At 40.7% G+C, this 23,583-nt stretch overlaps 1 protein-coding gene across 2 annotated transcripts in view; it reads left to right on the top strand.

Annotated features, from left to right (window-relative positions):
• PPP2R2B (protein phosphatase 2 regulatory subunit Bbeta) overlaps window positions 1-23,583 on the top strand; it is a 205,623-nt gene that overhangs the window by 7,462 nt on the left and 174,578 nt on the right. The window contains exon 1 of one of the 2 annotated variants that reach the window (XM_067566389.1): window positions 2,758-2,998. The exons of the other annotated variant lie outside the window; for it this stretch is intronic. Coding sequence (XP_067422490.1) covers window positions 2,920-2,998 — 79 coding nt within the window. The 5' untranslated portion in view covers window positions 2,758-2,919. Of the gene's footprint in view, window positions 1-2,757; window positions 2,999-23,583 lie in introns of those variants that run through there. 2 annotated transcript variants of the gene reach the window in all.

Below are 23,583 nucleotides of genomic sequence, written 5' to 3'. Positions count from 1 at the left end.
AGCCATTGCTAGGTTTATAGGGAGAAAAAAGTGCCATTTATTACTGTGCCTGATTCTTCTTACACTTACACCAGTGGCCATTTATTCTATCATTGATTCTGCAATATGCTTTGTCTACAGTAGAGAGCTTACAGTGGTGCGGCTGTACCGATGCAGCTGCGCCGCTATAAGATCTCTAGTGTAGCCGCTTTAAAGCCAACAGGAGAGAGCTCTCCCGTTGGCATAATTAATCCACCCCGACATAGTGCTGTCCATACTGGCGCTTATTGTCAGTGTAATGTATGTCACTCAGGGGGTTGGTTTATTCACATCCCTGAGCAACATAAGTTATACCAACGTAAGTGTAGATATAGCCTAAGACTGTGTGTGTGTGGGTGTGGGTGTGAATCTCCCTACTTACAGCAATAAACACTATGCTCAGTAATATTTTTAGGCCCTAAAGCTGTACACAGACTGATAAATCAAGGGACTTCTTAGTTGTGGGGGATGGAGAGAAACAATTCAGAAGCACCAGTTTCACAGAAGCCCCTAGTAGGGGCCCTTGCACACCTGCCCACACCCATTTGCACTTGGCAAAACCCACATTGGCATCTGCAAACAGGAAGTTAAATGTACAATTGCTTGTTTTACATGGATACATTATTTTTGCAGGCTCTGACTCTTCTCAGCTAGTGGACATTTTCTTAAGGACCATTACCAGCTGACAATTTATCTGGGGCTCTAGGCTGCTCTAATTTCCACGGAGGGCTGGGTTGGCATAAAACTGGCCCAAAATCCAAGAAGCGCAAATAACACATTGGCAATTCACCATTACCTTCACACTTCTCTGTGTTCCATTGGGAGGGTGGGCTCAAGAGAGAGCCTAGGCTTCAGTGGTCATTAATGACCCCATGGAACTATTTATAAGAATGCACCTACCTTCCCCACCATATCAACTGGATATGGCATTCATCACTTCCTGAAAAAAATCTGTTGCGTAGAATAGCAGTTTGCTGTTAAAACAGCTGTTTTGGTTCATCATAGAAGTGCTGCATTCTCAGAGTGGTGAGTGAAATGATCTTGTTCTGCAGTTTATATAGGAATGTATAAAGTGCTTCGGGATGAAAAGTGCTCTATAAATGCAATATATTATTCTTATTTTGCATCTTGCGATATATTTGCTGTAGAAAAATGGTTCTCAAATTGTGGCTTGCAAAGCACTTTCATGTGATTCTATCACAATGAAGTAGCTTTTGTTAGTCTTCACATTACGTGTAGCCCAGTCCTGAAATTTTTTGAGTTCTCAGATTTTTTTTTAACAAACGAAAGTGAAAAGAAAAACATGCTTCTCTATGCACCTGCACGTGTCTCTTTGTTGTCTTTGTATAAATGTGACCATGATTAAATTTGCTGATGACAAGCAAACTGGAGATCACTGCATACAGGTGGACACGACCAAACTGCAAAGTGACCTGGAGTGATTAGAAAAGAGGCGGGCTGCAGGCAACAGAGGAAGATTTGGTCTTAATAAATGCATAATTCTATATTCAGAGAGAGTAAATAAATAACAGGGGTACAAAATAGGTGGGATGGCATGACATAAGAAATTAATAGTACACGAAAACAAATCTTTTTTCATTACTTTTTCATGTAACCAAGCAAGCTGCTGCAGCGAAGGTGTGAAATAGGGTGTACACATATCGGTGTGAAGATCTCTGTCTTAAGAAGTGGTACGCAAGGTGAACAAGTGTGAGAAACATTGATCTAGATACACTTGCTTGAATGCTAGAGGCCCCCAGGACCAGCTGGATGTGAAAGCGTTTGAATGACAGCACTGATTCAAGAGAGTCAAGGACACAGTAAAAGATATTTTCATAATGTGGTTTCTAATAGCCCTTTTAATATCCCCTGGTTACTCACAGGTCCTGAATTGATGTAAAAGTATTAACCAAATGCCTTAGTGCTGTGAAAGTAACTAACAGTTACTCTCATGCTCAGTTTGAGATTGCTCTCACTCTTACTGAGGCTGTTGTGACTTTACATTTGCATTTGAAATTGCTTGGCACTGAAATTACTGTTTTGTGTTTGTGGTTTTGCAGAATGACACAGCTATAGGAGCTAAAATTAGTTAGTGTGATCCCCAAGTCACCAGTTACCAAAGCTAGTTACATTCCCCTTCCCACCGACCCCTCACACCTCTTTGGGCTGGTTGTCTGCTGTATGAACATAGTTTGTAAAGCACTTTAGGATCGTTTGGAATGAAAGGTTCCAAATAAATGTAGGATATTTTTATGCTGCAGGTATCCTTAAAGCCTAAATGCCTTTTTTATTCTACTACAGCTTAACTAACCCCCACTCCCAGTTCTTTAATAAAACAAGGGCAGGTACTATCTCAGTGCATCATCTTCTATTATTCTTGAAAGCCCTGGATTATTTCTTTTAACAGCAGCCTTTCCTTTAGACGACAAAGGTGTAAAGCCTTGGTTTTATTAAGATCTTTACCCAGAATTAGATATGGTCACACACTCTCCCTACTCTCGAATGCTGCTAGGATTTTTTCTTTCTAAGCCAAACAGACCTAAAGGAGAGCAGGATGTTGCAGACCGTGTTGTTCAGGGTGTGTGTTTACAGGCAGGACTGACTTAGTCAGCAAATCCTGCTCTGAGCTTCAGCCAATGAAGAGCCTATCCCAGCTTGCTTGGGGGCTTCAGAGTTCGAGCAGCATGCATGCAGAAATGTGAGGCAGCTCTCTTCCTGGTGCTGCTGCTGATGGCAAAATGGGGTCCAGCTATAGCGATTCCTTGGGTTTCCCAGCTCTGCAGACCCAGGAGGGGTCCAATAACGCGCCTCCCATGTGGTCTGCCTTGAAAGCAGAAGGACTCCTCATGGACTGAGGAGACTTTGTTTATTTTAATTTTTTTTTAAATTTATTTTTGGAAGATGAAATGCTTTTCTCGTTACCTGCCTTACATCTTCAGACCTCCGAACACCATCCTTTCCTCCACCTGCCACACAGAAGGTATAGACCAGTGGACGGCTGGTGGGAGGAGGAGGGGAGGGAAATCTGGTGGGTGGAAAGAAAGTGGGATGGGAACATGACTTCTCCAAAAGCTCTGCTGACATTGCTTTTGCAGCTAATACAGGGCAGTGATTGCTGGCAAAAGCTTGTGTGTGACCGACTTAGAAATCAGTTCAGCCTTGTGGAAAGCAACGGAAAACTGATGTTATTAGCTTTCCATTTATCAAGGTGAAGACTGAAAAGCAGTAAAATGCTTGGGAGGTGTTTTGAACATTTAGTAGTTTCCAGATTATTTCTATAAATACTCATGATTTTGCTATTGAGTTTACACTAAACGTGCAAACTAGTAATCAGAACTGATTTTAAGAGAGACTCTCTCACTAAATGTTGCCCTGAACATTTTACAGGCTTGTACGGTTTCTCACTGTCGTTTAATTCAGATGTGCATTCTCAAGAAGGCAATTTAAGAACAATATATTTTAGCATTTTACTCATTTGTGTATTTTTCATTGTTTCAGTCCTTCCATTTGAGCCTTTTTTCAGGTCTCAGCAGAAAATCACCAGCACTTGTAGTAAATGTAATGTTTTAACAAGGTTTGAACTTAATGTTTTATGGTCAGGAATGAAAAGTAACATTCAGGATTTTAGTGACTGCTGTAAACTTTCCCCTTCTCTAGGGCTGATTTATAATCTTGTGTGTGTGTGTGTGCGTGCACGCACCATGTGTGAACTATCAGGCAATTCTGTGAATTACCTAGAATAACTCCTAACAGTCCTGCAACATTCAAAATTCACACAGATATTAATTCCCTATTTAGAACTGAAACATTTATTTCACACATCTAAAAAAAATTAAAGATTTGGGAAAAAATCTAAAATCAGTGAATTATAATTAGCCAGAGTGTTGCCCTGCAACCATTGGAAAGTTGATGAGAGGAAGAAAGGACTAAGGGTCGAATCCTGCTCTGAGTTACACTAGTGTAAGAGTCTAATACTGCAGACACTACTGGGGCATTATCCAAGGTAGAAGCATCACACTGGGTATCATGTATTTACAGAGGTTGGGCCTTAAAAGCAGAAAAAGACTGTTGATCTCAATGGAGCTATTCTGCATTTACACAATCACACAGGTGTAACAGAGGACAGTTTGGCCAAATGGAAGTTTCAGATAAGTGCTTAAATAACACTGTTATTGGTGCTAAAGAAAATCTTTAGTATGACAGATAATCAGAGGAGACAATATTGAATTAGCTTACCCAGTTTGTTTTAGAAATCAAACCACCTATTTTTATTCTATAATTTCTGATTCCTTTCATATGGGGAACCAAGATTACATGAGAGAGAGAAGTAATGTATGAATGTACTTAAGTTTTGATCCTCATTAAAAAGTACATAGAGATTTTCAATTGAAATGATTTAAGGTGGAAAGTTTCAGTGATGATTTGTGTGCGCTTAGTTTGTTTTTTTGCTTTGTTTTTTTATTGAGGAATTTTAGTTTTCCCTTATATTTGACAATTGGATGCTAAACTACAACAGTTAAAAGAAATAAACTTTTTGAAAATATTTTTGCTCTTGTATAATCTGAGGTACATCTAGGATTTCTGTGTATGGAATCCCCTTGATATTTAGGTCAGTACATGACTGTGCAGTTACACATGGTCGGTCATGAGCCTGCCTGCTACCATATAATGTAAAAATAATGGTAATTGGTAAGAAATACAAATTTTGCTTACTATGGACCTTGATCCTGTACAAGTAGTCCCATTGAAACCAATGGGATTACTTGCATAAGGATTAATTACACGAGTAAGATTTGCAGTGTTGGATAATATATATACAGTTTTTTACCTGAGATGGCTAACTTTTGCACATTATGAAAATTAATGACAAAGGATTATTAAACACACATTATCAGTAGAAGCAAGGGCAGAATTCTAAAACCCAACTTTACAAACTTGTCCGCATCACTAAGTGTAATGCATTTTCTTGCACACCCTTCAAGTTTTCCAAACATGAAACTGAGCGTATGTCTTCACTGCAGTTAGCCTAGCCTTGGCATGAGCAGCTACCCTGCAAAGCCATACCCACGTTATTGTGCCCTCACTGCTGATGCACTCATCCCTTTGTGTCACTAGGACTTCTAGGGTCATATGCCAAAGTTCTTTGTACTGCAGAAAGCTGAGCCACTCTATGATTTTTTTCAGGGAATTTTGGGAGAACTTGTTTGTTCTGGGCACATGAAGTGGTGGTGTAGAATTGTGCAAAGGCACTGGAGCACTGTCAACACCTGAATTATTTAGCCTGCGCCGTCACTGCACTTTGGGTGGGTTACCAGCTCAAGTGAAAATGGCATCTGAGCTCTACCCTTTGCCCTAGCCAGGCCAGCTAGCACCACCAAACTCAGGTGAGAGTGTTTTGTGTATGGATGGAGGAGGGTTCTGGGCAACACCTGTAAGCACCTGAGTTAACTCTTCAGTGAAGACATATTTTGAAGGTCTACAAATTATTCATGTGTGTGCCATGCTATTGGAAAACGGCAGCTTGAGCCTCCAATTTTTTCTCTTTCACCTAAGAAAACCATTGGAGGCAAATGACATCAAACTGGACCTGAGAATTCAGGAGCTTTGGTCAATCTTATTTTGGAAGCATTCCACTTGAGCACCAACATCAAGCTAGAGCAGGGAAGTTTATTACTTATCCATACTGGATCTTATTTAATTACTCTGTGTAGGCAAAGGGAAAACCAGGATGTGCACACCACAGTTAAAAGGAAAAAAGAGAAATGTTTTAACTTGATATATTAAGCATGTAACAAGAACTCCTGGGAAATTATGGAACAGAAAGCATAGACATTGGAAGATTTCTTAATAAGACAAAACAACCTTCTTGGTGCCCATTCATTTATACCTATTCAGCTAATTTAAGCCAGTGTCCAAGGACTCAAGTTACCAAGCTCTTCCTTCAGCAATAAATAAGTGATGGATGCTCATGACTTTGATGGAGACAATCCACTTCATTCTTCGCTCTCTGTGGACCTAATTAAAGGAACATCACAGTGACACCTCCCCCTGTATCCCATGCTATAGCATGATTCATCCAGTAAAAGTACTGTAGGACTAGAGATGAAAATACCAGCCTGCCAGCCCATAGAAGAAAAGGGTCAGGATTGAAGGGGACATGCACATTAATACAGGCATGAGGAATATAATAATCCACTGCTATTTTTTCATTGGCTTTAGTATAGGAAGAAGGCCATGGAGAATTTCTTTGCTTCAGACATCAACAGGAAGACTTTTTCCCTCTAGTATTTTGTCTGTTTAAAGCAACTCAGAACAACTCTGAAGTTCTTCCAATGGAAGAAGTGCCCTCTAAAGATTTCTTCCATCCATGCTTGGAATTCCCCAAAGATAATATTTAGTTACTTCCTGAAGACTGGCCTGCTCCCGCATTGTTCTACCACTTGGAGATTTTCAATAGACACCAGGTCTAGCTCTTTCAAGGCAGTCTGTGTGAGGTTACTGGGAATAACTAAATTCATGAAAGGGTGACCATGCAGGTGCACATACTTAAGTTCCATTTAATGTTAAGCACATATTTAAGTGCTTTGCTAAAATACCACTGTTAGCTATTCTTATTCGTATTTTGAATCTAGATTACAGGTACAGAAGAACATTGTTTGCACATATTCATTCCAACACAAAACAACTGATAAGATCAACTACATTCATGTCCTGTTTTAGTCATTGAACTATCACCGAGTATTCATTATTAGTTATTTGCCATTCATTCTTTGTTGGGAGAGGGTCAGATAATACCGAGGGGATGGTGCTTTATAATAATTGTATTCTAAAATAGCATCAAGCTTGTCCAGAGCTGTGGACAGGCAGCCACTTCTCTCCTTTTTTTTTTTTTTTTTTTTTGCATGTTTATACATATTGAATTAAATACAATTGTACAATGAACAAGACACATCTTTTGGTGTTCTAGAACAATTGAGTATGATTTTAACCTCAGTAATAATAGTACTTGGCACTTTTATAGCACCTTCTACACAAGGGTGTCAAAGGGCATTACAAATCTAATAAATTAAGCTCAGTCACAAAACTTTGAATTAGAAACATTTTATATCCTTTTCTCCAGATGAGGAAACAAACACAGGGCTTTGTCTAGATAAACAGTTAGTGGGTGGCAAGCTGGGTGTATAGCTGCAGCACACTAGTGCGCTGTGCACTAACTGGCCATGTGGACCCTGCTACTGTGCATTAAAGTTCCCAAATGCACACTGCCCTATTTCCATTTCAAAGCAGATCCTAGTGTGCTACGGAATTTGACTGTGTGGTAGCAGGGTTCACATGGACAGTTAGTGTGATGTCTTCAAGGTCACACTGCAGGTAAGGGCAGAGCCAGGAATAGAACTCAGATTTCCAAACTCCCAGTTGTATTCTACAACCACTAGACATTCTTCTCCTCCATGACTTAGCTTAACAAAAAACGTTTTACCCATTTTTTCTGTGCCCATCTTTCTGAGCCCAATTTTGGAATGTGGGCACCTCAATGGGATATTCAAAGCCAGCAGTTGGACAGCGGAATAGACATTTAGGCACATAGTGGTTATGTTGTTATATGCCTAGGGTAGTTTCAGCATCCAAATGTGGATTTGGATATTCTTGTATGGTACCCATATTTGAAAATAGCCTGAACAATATACATAACTAATGCTGGGTTAGCCTCAAAAAGTTGGCAAATTTGGTTTGCGTTCACTTTGAGTTTTGGTTGAATTTCTGGGTCTGTTATAAGTTTGGCTATTCTTATATATAATGCTGGGATCTTTGGGTTATCTGATATGCCAAGCTGGGATGGATGTGGATATGCACTTCATTCGCAGACATTTCCAGCTTTATGTCTTGAGACAAATTTGTACAGCCTAGCCTCAGATATACTTAAACTGAGATGCTAAATGTGAAAGACCATATGCAGTAGCTGAATTTGCTGCCAGAGCTTAGATATAATATTCTGTTCTCCGCTGTACTGGAGCATCATGTAACATTATTTACATATGATACAGCAAAACCAATAAATTCTAGTACCCTCTTCAATTTTTAATAGAACACAATTAGAATGGATCATTTTAAAGGTTTAATTTAAAGAACCATTGTTATGCTCCAGCAAAGTTTAAAAATATATGTTTTTTCATTAAAATGTCATTTATTTTTCTGTATTTTCTTTCTTATCATTGCTGATTACTATTAGAGCTGTTTGAATTTTTAGTTACAATTAAGTTATATGATGAATTTACTATTTTGTAAACTGGTTTTGAACAGTCTTGATATCTGAAGATGAGTTTGCTCAGTAGTTTGGACAAAATTCTCAGCTATGGTTTACTCTGGTATGGAACTGTTCACTGCTACTGTTTGCTTTCATTATTGGGCACATATTTTTGGTCACCCAAATCACATGGTATTAGTAGTTCTCACTGATTGGATGACTGAAACTTTAAAAACAGGTAGAACAAATAATGAATGTCAAATATAATCATTGTTTATTATTTGTATTGTGGAAGCACCAAGGGGCTCCCATCATGACCAGGGCTCCATTGTGCTAGGTGCTCTGCAAAACCAGAGCATAATGACAATCCTTGCCTCAAAGAGCATAACTTCTAAATCAGGGCTCAACAAATTTGCTTCGGAGCTAGGAGCCAGCCCAAAAATTAAGGAGCCAGACAACGTCGGCCCAGTGGCAGGGTGCCCTGGCCAGAGCGCGGCAGCCGCTCTCCGCTCCCAGCCCCACCCCTTCCCCTGCCCCTCTCCCACAACGTGGGCCCAGCGGCGGGGGGGGGGGCCCTGGCCAGAGCGCGGCGGCTGCTCCCCCCCAGACAAAAACTAGGCACCAGACTTAAATTTCTAGGCGCCATGGCGACCTGGGGTTTGTCAAGCCCTGTTCTAAATAGTTAATAATGAATAACACTTGTTTATACAGGAACACTCTTATTTACATGTGAATACAGATATTTGTATGAAAAACAGCCAATCTCCAAATATTTGTGTGAGTGTTTACAAATAAAATGGGACACAAGATGGTTGAATCAAAGGGCTGTTCAGTAGTGAATCGAACATCTGTAAATACTGATTCAGCAGCATTTGACCAGCTCTAATTACCATAATCAATGTAATAATAACCTTGGCACTCGTAGAGCACTTTATAGTTTTTAGGTGTTTTTTCAAACTTCAGCTACTCAGTCCTTAACATACCACTATGAAGAAATATTATTCTTAGTTTACAGATGGGAAAACTGAAGCGGACGCTGAGATCTCATCTACGCTTTAAAAAAATTTCACCAGCATAACTATGTTGGTTAGAGGGCTAATTTTTTTCCTCCTGACATAGTTATGCTGGTAAAAGCCATAGTGTAACTGCAAATATACCCCACTTTTTACCAGTATAGCTTATTTTGCTTAGCTGTGCTGGGATAAGCACTTTTAGTCCAATATAACTGCATCTATACTTGAAAAAAGGGGTTGGGTTGCTACTGTAAATATGCTGATATAGTTTAAGTATAGACAAGGCCTGAGTGACCTGCTTGAATTTATACAAGGAATCATGCCAGAGTTGGGATTAAAATGTAAGAGTTCCTGGCTCTCAGTCCTGCACTCAGATCACTAGACCATGTCTCTTTTGCAAGATAGGTTTCATCTCTGCCCACTGAAGTGAATAGGAGTTTTGCCATTCACTATAACAGGAGCAGGCCTATGTGGTTAAATAACTTCTCAAGTGTAATCCTCTAGTTTTTCTGAACTGATTCATTCAATAATGTTATAATTTCGTATTTCTGACATATTTAGACTGCTCTAACTTGTGCTGGGGGGCATGTCATGGCAAGGTGGCTTAGCCCTATACATGCTGAACATGTTCCCTGCAGTCTTGCAGTAGAACTTTAATGTCAAATTAAGTAGGTCAATAAGATAGAAAGACCTGACCAGAAAACATGTAATACAGCACAATTTGGTGCAGCATATTTCACAAACTGCATCTAAAATGCCTTCCAGAGTTAAATATTCAGTAAGAGCAGGGGAGAGAAAGGTTAAGAGATATAGGCCAGGGAGGAAAGACATGTTTGTAGACAGACAGGTGATGAGAGAGTGATACCATCTAGGAAGGTTGTTCCAGGCAGCTGGAGATGCAGAGGGAAAAGCTTTCAAACCAGCACTTCAGAGAGTCTGTAGATGAGGCTTTACTTGGGAGGAGGAGCAGAAGAAAAGTTCCATAAGGGATGCACAAGTAAGTAAAACGGAATGGGATATAACCATCAAGAGGGCAATCCCAGACTGAATCTTGAAATTAACTGGGAGTTGTTTCAGGTTTGGGAGTGATGTCTTTGTGTTTCTGTGTATGTGTGAGAAGGTATTTAGCACGTGCTTGTTTTTAGCAATAGCAGATATTAGAGATGGGCCTGATCCCAAACTCCTGAGCTTTAGGAATGGTTAGATCCAGGTCTGAACTTTGCAGACAATTCCTCTCTCTCTAATGGGTCAAATGTAAAGCATAGATCCTAATACCTCTGAGTGCTGGGAACATTTAGATGCAGCATTGAACTCTGCACTTCAGGCCATTTCTGGTGGATATATTTTAGTTCAGCTAAAATACGTAAAGCCAACAGAGACAGAATAACTCCCACTAGAATAGGATGTGTCTGTAATTTCCAGGGGCCATCCCCACTAGATTCCTGACCAGGACTTCGTAAAAAACAAAGAAAAGATTGCCTGCCTTGGAGAATCCATTCAGATTGCACACTGAGCTTGGTTCATGCTAGGACATGACCTTGGGATTTTAGTCAGTTCTATGAATATGCTCATGCAGAGTGGACATAATCAATAAAGTTTATTGCTTTTGTGCCTCACTGAAAAAATCAGAGTGTCTCTTGATTTAAAGAACACCTCAGTAACCTGGCTTGATCTTGCAAACTTGTACTCACCTGAATAGATGGCCTTAATTTACCCAAAGCATTTAAACAAAATAACTGCATAGGGTAGCCTAGTAGTAAGCTACATAGGTAGCACATAAGTAAGCATTTCAGGACCAGGCCTATAATCCGTAGCCATTTGAACAAAATTATGAAGACGGGGGGGGGAGGAACAACAACATGGTGTATTGTGGGTGAATTGCAGAATGCCCAGCAAAGCTGGCTGGCTGCTCATCTGGCAACAGCAGACATGTCCACTCACAGAAAGGTTTCTACATCTGGTGTACCCAGAGTCAAGACAATTGTCTAGAAATATAATAAGCATATAATAGGCTTTTCTCTCTGCGATACAAACAAGAAAAAGTGGCCAGTGATAAAGCAGCCTATGGAATCCTGCCATACTTAACCTTAGCTACTCTCAAATGCAGATGTTAAGGGAGAAACAGTGTTTCAAACGTGACTCATGTATAAGAGAACAATAAGTGCCGTGGGGGTGCAAAGGAAAGTCCTGAATCACAGCTGCAGAAAGGAAAACAAAGGATTTACTATACAATTACCACAGTGTATTTATCGGAGGCTGTCTCATTGGATAACATCTTTGGCTTCTATATTATGCCATTATCATGGCTGCATCTGCTAGCCTCAGTGCTATATGTTTGTCAACACTTATCAGAAATCCCTCTTTTTCTGGGAGATGGGGGTTGTAAATATTGTAACGAGAGAGAAACTTGATGTGCAAAGATCTGGATTCATCCAAGTTGCTCAGATACCATGCTGCTGGTACGCAAGCATTAGAACACAAATCAAAGAGAAGGAAATGTGGATATAATTTTTTCTATTCTGTAACAGTGAAATGAAAGGCAGCATTGGTCTAGTACCTTTTCCATACTAGGACCACTCAGGAACCCTACTCCCATCTAGCTGGGATCTAGCCAGGATCTCGCTCTCTCATTGAGCGATATAGGAAAGGCAACCCACTCTCCCGCCCCCCCCCAAGCTGAGAATTTCTGGTCTAGTACCTGCAGAATGTGATTAGCTAGAAGGATTCATAGGTTCTAATCCCAGCTCTGGCAGTAACTTGCTGTATGACTTTGGGAAAGGCACTAACACTCTCGGAACCAAATTCATCCATGAGTCGCTGTGTGTGCCTCAGTTTACTTAGCTACATGAACAAATGTATTATGAGGCTCAATTTAATCCTTGTAAAATTCATTGAGATCCTCATATGAAAGGAGCTATACAGCTGCAAATTATTATTATTCTTTGTTCATCTCCTGTCAAAATGTAAAGGACAGTGTTAGGGATAATTATTGCATTTCAGTATTGAAAGGAAACCAGCAGCCTGTAAGAATGGAATTGTGAGTAAATAATGGTTACAAGGAAAGATTATTAGAGCTAAATAAATATATGAGATTTATGTAGTATGTGCCAACATTGTGCTTGGCAGTGGACATGACTCAACAAAATCCTGGTATTATTCCACTGATTCCAGTGGACTTTCACAATGGTGAATCAGGTCCATGGTCTTTGCCTTAGATCTTACAGTGTAAACAGAAAGACAACACTAACCAGATGCATTGGTAGACTCAGACAGGTTTTATCTCAGGTTGGCCAAGTAATGACTCAAGTGGGGAGGGGGCATGAGAACAGGCTACACATATTTAAGGGATTTAAACACCAAGGAGGGAGATAAATAATTTAACTAGTGGAAAAAAATCTCTTAAGGGAAGTGTGGAACTTCCATCACTTCACACATTTACAGCTAGACTGTAAAAAACATTAGAAAATGCATAATAAGGGGCAGTCAGAATTGGCAGGGTAATGGGCCAACTGACGTAATTTTTTTTATCAGTGCTACTATTTCCATTGGAACAGTTTGACAGAAAATGGCTTTTTAAATAAAAGAAATTTTTTTATGAGAAACATTCTATTTTCATAAAAATTTTAGGCATTTGACAACAAAAAATTGGAAGAAAATGAAAACATTTTCACATGTTATCAGTTTTTTCCCCAGGGAAAATAATAATTTCCCAACCAATTCTACTCAACAGGGCTGTCATTTTAATCTGTATGTTAACATTCATCTGAAAGGGTACTAGAGTTATAGAAACCCTTCCTTTTGGATGTACGTGTCAGACTATAGAAATCTGCTGTAACGCCATTCAGATCAGTGGAGTTACTCCAGACTTACTATGTGGCTACTGAGATTGGAATCTAACCCCGGGACTCTTCATTGACGCTCTGGGGAGTGTAGGCTGGCAACACAGCCCAGCAGGGGCATCACAGCCCTTCCTTGGGCCCAGGCCCAGCGCCTTGCTCTGAGGGAAAAAGCTAGTGGGTTATGAGTCTTTAGCCCTGGCCCCAGGCGAGGCAGGGCTATCAAAGCAATCCATAGCCCCTGGCCCTCAAATGGGTGGGGCCAGCAAGTAGCCCCCAGGCCTCAGGCAAGGCAGAGCTATTAAAGCAGTCTGTAGCTCCCAGCCCTCAGGCGGGCAGGGCAGGGCAGGCAATGCTTAGTGTCCTCTGCGGTGGCAGGTTCAGAGGAGCCAAGCACTCCCAGGGTGGCTAGGGAAGGGGGAGGGGGACACAGGCCCACCCAACTCCACTGCATCCCAGCCCAGGGCCCTATCTGTAGCAAGGGGTTCTGCCACTGGGTCAGCGGGGCTCCAGACGTAACACGCTGACACTGGTGCAACCACAAGCTCAGCCAAACTGTAGTCTGCCCCATGGCTACTTCCTCCCACCCCGAACCCGAGTACCTGGAGCCAGGGGTCTTCTTCAGATTCCCCAGGGTAGATGACCAGTGGGAGTCCCACAAGTTCCTCACCATCAGCAGGCAGAAGGTCTGGAAGTCCTCGGGGCCATCAGCAGATGGCAGCTCCTCCAGGTTGCAGGGTCCTGGGTGGGTACTCCAGCACACAGGGCTCCAGCAGGGCCCAGGCAACAGGTAGCTCCTCTAGATCAGGGCCAGCCTCAGGGGGTTTCTCCCAGACAGCAGCCTCTGACAGCTCTTTCCAGCTACCAGGGCCCAGCAGCCCTGGAGGTTTCAGTTGGTGGGAGGTTTGCTCTGCACAGCCACAGGGCCTGAGTCCAGCCGTCCGGCCACCTCCCTCACTCCTCTGGCAGCTGAGCTGCTAGGCCAGCCTTTTGTACCTCCCCTTCCTGTCCTGGCCCCGCCCCTCTCATCCTGGGGTATTTGGTCTGCAAAGTCCGGATCTGCCCAGCAGGGGCGTCATGGCCCTTCCTTCAGTCCAGGCTCCAAGGAAGGCCACAATGCCTTGCCTATTTACAAACTAGGGAGGTATCCAAGCACATCAAGAACATAGTAGTTGCCCTCCCCTTTCTTTATCCTAACTCTTTATTTACTTTCTATATTATGATGAATCTGGTATTTTGGTATATTTGTTGTACATGGAAAAAATAGTAATTATATAATTATAAAAACCATAGTAGTTGGTGGACAATCCTGTTGCCTCGTTTTGAGAAACCTTACTGAGTAGCATGACTCCTTTGTTTATTTTTCCACTGCTGCTGGTGTCAAGCATTAGTTGCTCTAGTAATACTTACAGCTTGAACATCTTCCATTTTAACATGCTAGCCTGAACTCAGCCAATAACCATTTGTCTCTCTAAACAATTACTCCTGTGAATTGCTTTGATTGTGGAGCAGCCATTATTTAAATATTTATGGCCATATCGCTACAGAACTGAACAGAAAAAAACTAAAAGGCAGTTTAATAAATGGATAAAAATCAATTGGGTAAATGGATCTGTTAGAAAATAAATATTTCTTTAAAGCCACTTGAACAATCACTGGCATTGGTATCCTAGGACTTCTCCAAGTGAACGATAGCCTTGTGTACAAACAGGGAATAGATTACGTGTACCACATTTGAGGACCAGAGTGTGCAAAACAATAGCTTAGAGCCACGGCCTTTCACTCTTCTGATGCCTCATCACTGGCCAACAGGGGGCGCGAATGCTGTACCCACATCATCATCTTTTCATCTAAGTGTAGGCAGGCTTGGAGTTATGCCAGGGCTGCACATGATGGAGCTTAAGAAAGAGCCTTGGTATTGCTCACAAAGGGAGGTCAGAATAAATAAAATAAATATACCCCATGGTGTTGGCAGCTGAGTCCAATCAATGTGTGTGCCTGCTGCTCTTAGTTACCAATACTGGACCCATTAGGAGCTCTCCGTTAGATGTAGCAAATCTTTATTTCAACCAGCAGATTATATTTACACTGCAATGAATCAAAATGGAATTGTTTTTGTTCACACTTCAGAATTAAATGTCTTTGTCCAAATTATGCACAGTACAGTTAGATAGCAAGGAAAGATAGGGGGATAAGTTCTGATCTCTGCTGCACTGGGGTAAATCGGGAGTAGCTCCACTTCCTTCAGAGGAGTAGACTTTGATTTACCTTAAGGTAATGGAGATCAGAATCAGGCCCATTAACTCTACTTGTGGTGGGAGTCAAAACATAATTGCCCCTTAGCGGTACTGCGAATACACCAGCCACCTTGCAAAACTTTTAGATTCAAAATTCTGAAATACTTATGCCTTACACACTTGTATTCATGCATGGGGTGTCGTGTGTATAATTCAAGCTTGTGCAAAAGTGTGCACATACATCTTGCAAATGTGGGTCTCACCATAGGACAGTCCCCACTAACCCCAGAATCTCCAGTATCAATGTTTTGACAATAGTTGATCTGAAGGAGGTCATATAAATCGTATGTTTCAGTACATGGAGAGTGTGGAGCTACTCATGGATCCATTTCACACAATTGCTTTCTTAATGAAGTTAATTACTTTAGCTTTTAGTTCATTTTTGTTTTAGTGATGTTGAATGTTCATGTTGTCTTCTGCTCAGTTTATAAAATGCCCTATGGTAAGTTAAGCAAAAGTACTGTGAAGTACACCATAATGGGCTGGACTTTTAGTACAGAACTAAATATAATTTAAATATAAAGATATATTAACTAATAAACCCTTTCCTGAGGTAAAAGAATAATGTCTTTATAACCCAGATGGCAGATACACTCAAACAAAAAATTCACTCACAGTCCAAAATTTAACGTACCTTACAAATTAAGGGCCAGATTGTGAACTTGTTATTCCCGTAGAGGAACAGTTTTTTGCACTGAGAGTCCATTGGCTCAGTAGAACTTCTCTTGTGAGTAATAACTCACCAGTGGGAGTGCAAGGGTTAAAAATACTTGCGTCTTCCTAGGCCCTCTTGAAGCTTTAATATTCCTGTATCTTGCTGCACTTCTAAAATCATGAATATCCCTAGCTCTGGCCTTTTCCAGAAGCACCTGGTAAAAAGCGAGAGTCATGTACAACACTAGGGGTGCTTAAGCACTTCCTTTTTGAGGTGATTTAAAGCTTAGCTCAAAAGTTCCCTTAAGCTAGAAATTTTAGCTTTTAGGGGGCTTTAAGATGAAAGCTGAGCTAGAGGCATCTTAAAACTAAATTTTTCTCCTTAACGGCTAAGCTTTTAGCTTTTAGAATGTTTTTAAGTTATGCATGTAAAAATAAAAAAAGACACTTCCCCATATGTTCCAATCTGAACATTTCTGTATGGATAACTCAGCCGTGACTGAAGGAAGAAAGCTCAGGCCTGTATTGTAGATCTGACTGAGATTTTAGGAATAAAAAAGCCAGATATGAAGAAAACCAGGTGAGTAATTTTTAATGTTTAATTTGTAATTTTGGGGGCAAAATTTGTCATTTTATCAGTAAATGCAGAGCACCCAAGCGGCAGGTACCTTATCCTTGGGAAATGAGGCTTTATTCCCGTTCAGCTTCCCCAACTCATTGCATAGCTGCTTGGGGGAAAGACTATAAAAATGGCCACATGGAATGCTTTTGGGAACGCTGGGATCCACAGCCAAGATCAATGGACTAGATTCAACCATAATCTTGGGGAGTTTTCTATTCACCCATTTTTAGTTAAGTTAACTTAGTTCATTGTTATTCTAAATCATGAGCCTGGATCTGATTTACTCTGGCAGTGTAAAAGGGTCTTAAATTTGGCATAAATATAAAAACCTCCCGCCCCAACACTTTGATGACTGTAACTATGTTCATTTTTCTGCTCAGTCATTTCAATGGTTTACAGCCTGAGCCTGATGTTGCTGACAGCAGTAGGAAACCTGAGAAACACCACTGTGAAGTCAGTGAAGTTACACTGGGGTAAAATCCATGTAAATGAAATCAGTCTGTATTAGTAGTACAGCACAGCATGAACAATATGGGGTTGTATAAGTATAAGTATAATATGGGGTTGTATAAGTATATGGGGTTGTATAAGTAGTCACGTATTATATATTGTTTTTGAAAAATAATGTATAATTCTATAAAGAGGGGCCATTATTTCAAGGTAGATGCAGTAAAGCGCAGAGTTTAGGCTGAGCTCTCAACAGTAACTGCATTTCCTGACTTCCAGCTGCTTTATATCTCACACTGAACGTTGCATTCATTCTAGTTTTTCCATGGAATGTATTAGAATTCCTCTTTCTCAAATTTTCCCATTTATCAGAATTGGCACCAAATACAGGCACCCAACTTGGTGATCTATTCTTCGCATAACATTAATGGAAGTTAATTGTGTGAAGAAACAGCCCCTTAGACTATTGCTAGGTGAAAAGTAGTGAATTTCTCATTCAGAATATTAGGGATGAGGTGAGATTGAAACAAAGTATATACAACCCCAGCATCCTTGCATTGAACTTGATGCCCATTTCTATAAAATATTATTTTTATTATTATTCAAAGGTGGAATCATTTATCTAGTTTCTGCTAGACAGAAACACAACATAAAACATAAAACAGTAGACGCTAATGTAAAGCAAGAGGCACATGTCTGGACTGTTTTAATATAAAAAAGTATAAAGATTATCCAAATTGATGGTGATGTGGAGAAGGTCTGATGAGCAGTCACACTGTTCATGAACTGGCAACATGCCCTGTTCTCTGGCTGCCAGATTCAATTATTGGTATTTAGTCATATTGGTATTGCAGATGGTTCAGTTTTCCCCACTAAGGATGATTGGTGCACCTGAATTTTTGTTGCGATATCTCAGGTGCTAGAAATATCTCTCCTTGGCTACACTTTCCCACTTTTGCTTTGTATGTATTTTTATTCCATTTGTCTGTGTAAACTGGCATTTTCTCATCTTCATTAGAGGGATTAATTTTGTTCTCTGTGTTTCCCACAGAAGAAGGATACAGAAGGTTCTCAATATAATTAAACTTTATTCACTATAATTGAGGAAATTTTATAATGCCAAAGAATAAAATCCATTTTAAACCCCTGTAACGTAGGATACACAGTAACACAATAAATCAACTCCAGATGTCAATCTGGCCGGGGGAATACTTTCATTCCAGTGCACAGGTAGTAGATATGTATGGGACCCCTATAATGCTGCTATGGATGTAAAATCCTGTGTATCAGGAAGAGAAAATATTATATCACACTCAGATAGTACTTTCTATGCAAAGATCTCAAAGAGTTTCTCAGACATATAATTAATCTTCACAACACCCTTCTCTTGTAGGTAAGGAATAAATAGAATTTACAGCATCCACCATTGGTGTCATCCAGGCCTGGTCTACTGTAAAGTTAGGTCGGCCCAACTACATTGCTCTGATCTACACACCTGAGCAATGTAGTTAAGATGTGAAGTGAAAGTGGAAGTGAAGTGAAAAAGTGAAGTGAAGTGAAAGTGAAAGTGAAGTGAAAAAGTGAAGTGAAAAATATTGTATCTAGTGGAAACTGCATGACAAATTAGATAGGTACAAAGTAAATATCCAACTTGGACTGTGCCCAGGAACATGGGAATACGTGCCTTTTTTTCAGAAAAAAAGTGCCACAGGATCGATACTACAGGTGGTCATAACCTCAGTTTTACATCTGATCCAGAAAACAAGAACGCAGTTGCTGGGATTTTGCTTTAATACAGGCTCTGATGGATGAGTAGCACCTGCTGAATCATCAGTCCCGTTTTTTTTCAGCCATTGGGTGTAAATCATGTTACTTGTTTTTCACCCGGAGAAGATGATCAGTAAAGCAACCTACCTAGATCAAGCACCATGCATCAGAGTGTAGCATATTGACCACAGTCAGGAGCAGTTTTGTGTGTCTTACTCCTCAAACTGATCTAGAAAGTGAGTGTCACAGGGGTCGCAAGTGACTCATTCAATCTGGAGGTGATTGTCTGAGTAGCCAGGCAATGAAATATGTGATGAATGTGTTCTTTAAGAAATGGTGACCACTCCCAGCTTCCAGTGACTTTAACAGGAGTTGGGGGTATTCAGCATATTGCAGGAAGTGCTCAGCATCTCACAAGGCTGGTCTGTCCGTGCATACAGAAAATTTTTTCAAAAGCCACCTGTTTGATTTGGGAGCCTAATTCCCATTGAATTTCATTGAGCCCTAGGTGCCTAAGTCACTTGAGTGCTTTTGAAAATTTTACCCTATATCTTTAAGAAGTCAGCATGGAGTCTATCTCCTTATTAGTATGCTAGATTTTGCCCTTTTAGGAGCAGAGAGTAAGAGATGAGAGAGAGAGAACTCACTGTGTGGCTCCTCTGCTTTATTATTTAAATATGTTCATGCTGTTAGTGTCTTTCACCAGGGTAGAGACTGTACATTTGGAATCCAAGTTTTCTCCTGAGAGAGTGCCAAACTTTTCGAGATAGCATGTTGGAATGCAGACTGTTATTCCTGAGCTGAGCTGGGTAATGAAGAGCCTTCTCACTCAATCATTACACACAATCTTCTTACAGTACCACAGTGAGCAATGGAGATTCCTCACACATCATAGGGGATACAGCCAGCCCAGACAACTGGAGGTTTATTGCCAACTGGCTGTCCCGTAGAGGATGATATATAGCAAATGGTAGCAGAAGGAGGGGATCAGAGAAAAGGCAGAGAGAGAGGTGGGAAATAGCAGCACATAATGAAGAGCAGGGTGAAAACCTAAGAACCACCTTCAGGCTTTTTAATATTCAGAATCAATGAATTTGGCAAGCTAGAGTCTCCTTGGCACTTACCCTCAGCTGCACCTAAGAACTTTGTTGGCAGCAGCCCTATCTGAAGCCTATATAAATAAAGGCAGTACTGTACCGTAGTACTACTTTTTAGGGTAATTTAATAAGGTCTGGTCTATACAGTTTTTCTGTTGGTATAACTGTTTTGGTTAGAGGTGTGTTTTTTACCAGATGAGTTATACTGGTATAGCTTCTGGTCTGGATAAAGTTATGCAAGTAAAAAGGTGCCTTGTGCCATTGTAACTTATCCCTCTTTCCTTCTGGGAATGAGCTATATGGATATAAGTACTTTTATTCTGATACAAGTGGGATTGTACCACCTTCACTATACCAGGATAATTACTAATTGTACTAATCTTCTGAGCTAAATTCTGCCCTCCTTTGTACTCTTGCAACCCTGTGTGAGTGAGGGCAGATTTTTGTCCTATGTTCTCCTAGCCATTTAAAAATAATCAGCATTTACCAACAGTGGTGTCTGAACAATCAAAGTTATTTCATTTCTTCAGCTCCTGCTTTCAGTTCCTCTTGGGCAAATGGAGAGCAACTCTACTGAGATCAGCGTAGCTACGGTGGATTTAAATCAGTGTAGATCAGAATTTGACCCTAAGCACAGGGCATAAGTAACTGTGTTCGCTGGGCTACCATCTTGTTAAACTGTTACAACTGCTGGGCCCAATTTCTGTTGGTGTAAAGTGGCACAGCTTCATTTGACTTCATTTTGGCTCATTGGTGCTCCACTGTCCAGGAAGTAAGGACCATCAGCTGAGCAGATTGCTAGTTACAGCATTCACTAAGCAGTTACTCTGGGGAAATGTTCCTGATCATGGGGCTGATTTGCTGAAGTGCAGGGGGAGAGTTGTTGGTTCTTTACTAACTTTTAATTAAAATACAATTGAAGGGATTGCTTTAGATTATTTATTGCTTGGCTAAGCAGTTCTTAGCATTGTACGCTGCTTACATAAACTGCTCATTAAGGGTAGGGCCTGCCTTTTCTCTGAGTCTTTATTTCCAGGCCTTGCATTTGCAAGATTCTTCCCTTTTTTCCTTTTTTTAAATAGATACCATTTGTTTGCCAGAAACAAGCTCATTTTTGTCTGGGCTGAATCTCTGTCTCTCATCTAGCCCCTTCAGCCCTGAGAAGCATTGGTTACAATTCTAAAATAACAGCAGGATCAGGGATTAGTGAGCTGGGAGGAAACAGAATCTACACAGGATGCTGTTCTTCGACAACACAGATATTTTCCCCAGTTAGGGTCTGTTTGGCCTGATTAAGGAGTCCAAAAGGGTGCACAACTCTTTGGTGAAATAATTAAAGCATTGATGTTTTATGAAGTCCTCCCATTTTACTGCACTACAGGGAAATGTACATGCAGATATTATTGGCTGTAAACTAAGGAACAGTGGCATATCATGCTACAAAAATAAAGCTGGAGAAGAGCCAGGCTTGAAGTTCAGCTCAACAGTTCAGCATAGAAAGCAGAGCTCATTTTGCTCAGAGAAGGGTTATGAAAGTTCACAGAATGGGAAATCCTCCTTTGACAATAGAGATTTGGATTGAGAATCAGCACCAGAGAGTTTCCTGGTTTTAATGGACGAAACTGATGCAATTTTAGTTGTCCCATTATCAGAGACAGTTTCCATCCTGATTTACTTACACGATTGTTAGATGGAAGAAGAATATTAGGGCCAAGTCTTCAGCTAGTGTAAAGAGACCTAGCTTAATTGACTTCAATGGAGCAAGTCCAGTTCACACTTGCTGAGAATCTGGGATCAGGTTTTCATAGGCATTTACGCAAAATCCATAATGTTCCATATATAAGAAAAGCTTAAATTGTTAAACAGCTGCGCTGTTATTCAAACCTCCTTATATTTTTATAAGACAAGGTTGTTCATATTGTGTATACGTTTTAATGCTGGAGAAAAGGGGTTTGGGGATGTCACCTGTTTAGCCACAGAGCAAATTCAGCAGGGACAGTGGGATGGCAAGTTTTCCTCTCACTGCCCTCAGGCCAGTGTGTCTTCTTCCCATAATGGAAGGCCCATCTCTAGCAACAAGAGGTTCGTATTCCAGGCTTATTCAATCCTTTTGAATCCTTTTCTGCTGAGGCTGTCAATATCGTGCATATTGCAGTGATATGGACATCTGACCACTAGGCAATTAATAACCACCAGCTCATTTCACATAGGCCATTGAACAACCTTCAGATGGTAATAAAGTTCTTTGGTTCTATGCTCACCTGGGAAAGTTTGGAGCCAGGTAACTAAAGGAGAAAAGGGCCATGTCTGGTTACCAACCCTTGAACCAATCAGTTCCCTCAATCATCCTCTTCTTTTTCATTTTATAAAACCATCTATTGGTGTTTCAGGAAGGTACACAACAGAGTAAGCAGTTACGCAGTTGTATACACACAACATACCTAAGGTTATACAGGTGAATGATGTAAATGGGTATACAGGATATACAGCAATTTATATTCTTAACCATTGCTAGTTATGAGAGCTGTACGTGTTTGATCAATAAATACCTGGGGTGAAATCCTGACCCCATTATATCCAGTGGGAGTTTTGCCATTGACTTCAGTAAGGCTGGGATTTCACCCTTGGCATGAAGTCCTTGTGGATTTTACTTCACGCTGTCATATAAGAAACTTAGGTTCAGTTCCTTGGCCTACTCACCTATTTCTAGATCTAGACCAAATGCTTCGGCCCTGAGAACCGTACATCATACAACATGAACACTAACCCAGGAACCGATCCCTGCAACAAACCCCATTGCCAACTCTGCCCACACATCGACTCTAGTGACACCATCACAGGTCCTAACCACATCAGCCACACCATAAGGAGCTCATTCAGCTGCACATCTACTAATGTAATATATGCCATCATGTGCCAGCAATGCCCCTCTGCCATGTACATTGGCCAAACCGGACTGTCACTACGCAACAGAATAAATGGACACAAATCAGATATAAAAAATGGTAACATCCATAAACCAGTCAGAGAGCACTTCCATCTCCCAGGACACTCTGTAGCTGACTTGAAAGCTGCCATACTTCTACAAAAAAAAAATTCAAAAACAGACTTCAGCGAGAAACTGCAGAGCTGGAACTCATATGCAAACTTGACACAATCAGATTGAGTCTGAACAGGGACTTGGAATGGTTATCTCATTACAAGAAGTAATTGTCACTATTCACACATTCTCACCTTCTAATCAACGGTTGTGAATAGGTCTCATCTACTCTAACTGAACTGACTTTGTTTACACCTACCCTCCCCATTGTTGTTTCTTACCCTTGGATGTATATATATATCCCTGCTATCTGATTTCTATTTCATGCATCTGATGAAGTGGGTTGCAGCCCACGAAAGTTTATGCCTGCAGAAATATGTTAGTCTTTAAAGTGCTACAGGATTCTCCTTGTTTTTTCCTTGAAATGTATGTGAGATCTCTGAAGGAACAAAGCAGTAGCAGTAATGGGCTCAGAGGGGAGCTCTCCTTTGCTAAGGAAGTTTGCAGTGATGCAAGATCTTGAAGGAGGAAAGAAAAGCTCTGGGGT

This window comes from Emydura macquarii, unplaced genomic scaffold (assembly GCF_026122565.2).
Source record: "Emydura macquarii macquarii isolate MOO-44397 ecotype Brisbane River unplaced genomic scaffold, CSIRO-AGI_Emac_v2 contig_2768, whole genome shotgun sequence".
Taxonomy (NCBI): Eukaryota; Metazoa; Chordata; order Testudines; family Chelidae; genus Emydura; species Emydura macquarii.
This window is presented reverse-complemented; position numbering and strand designations above follow the sequence as displayed.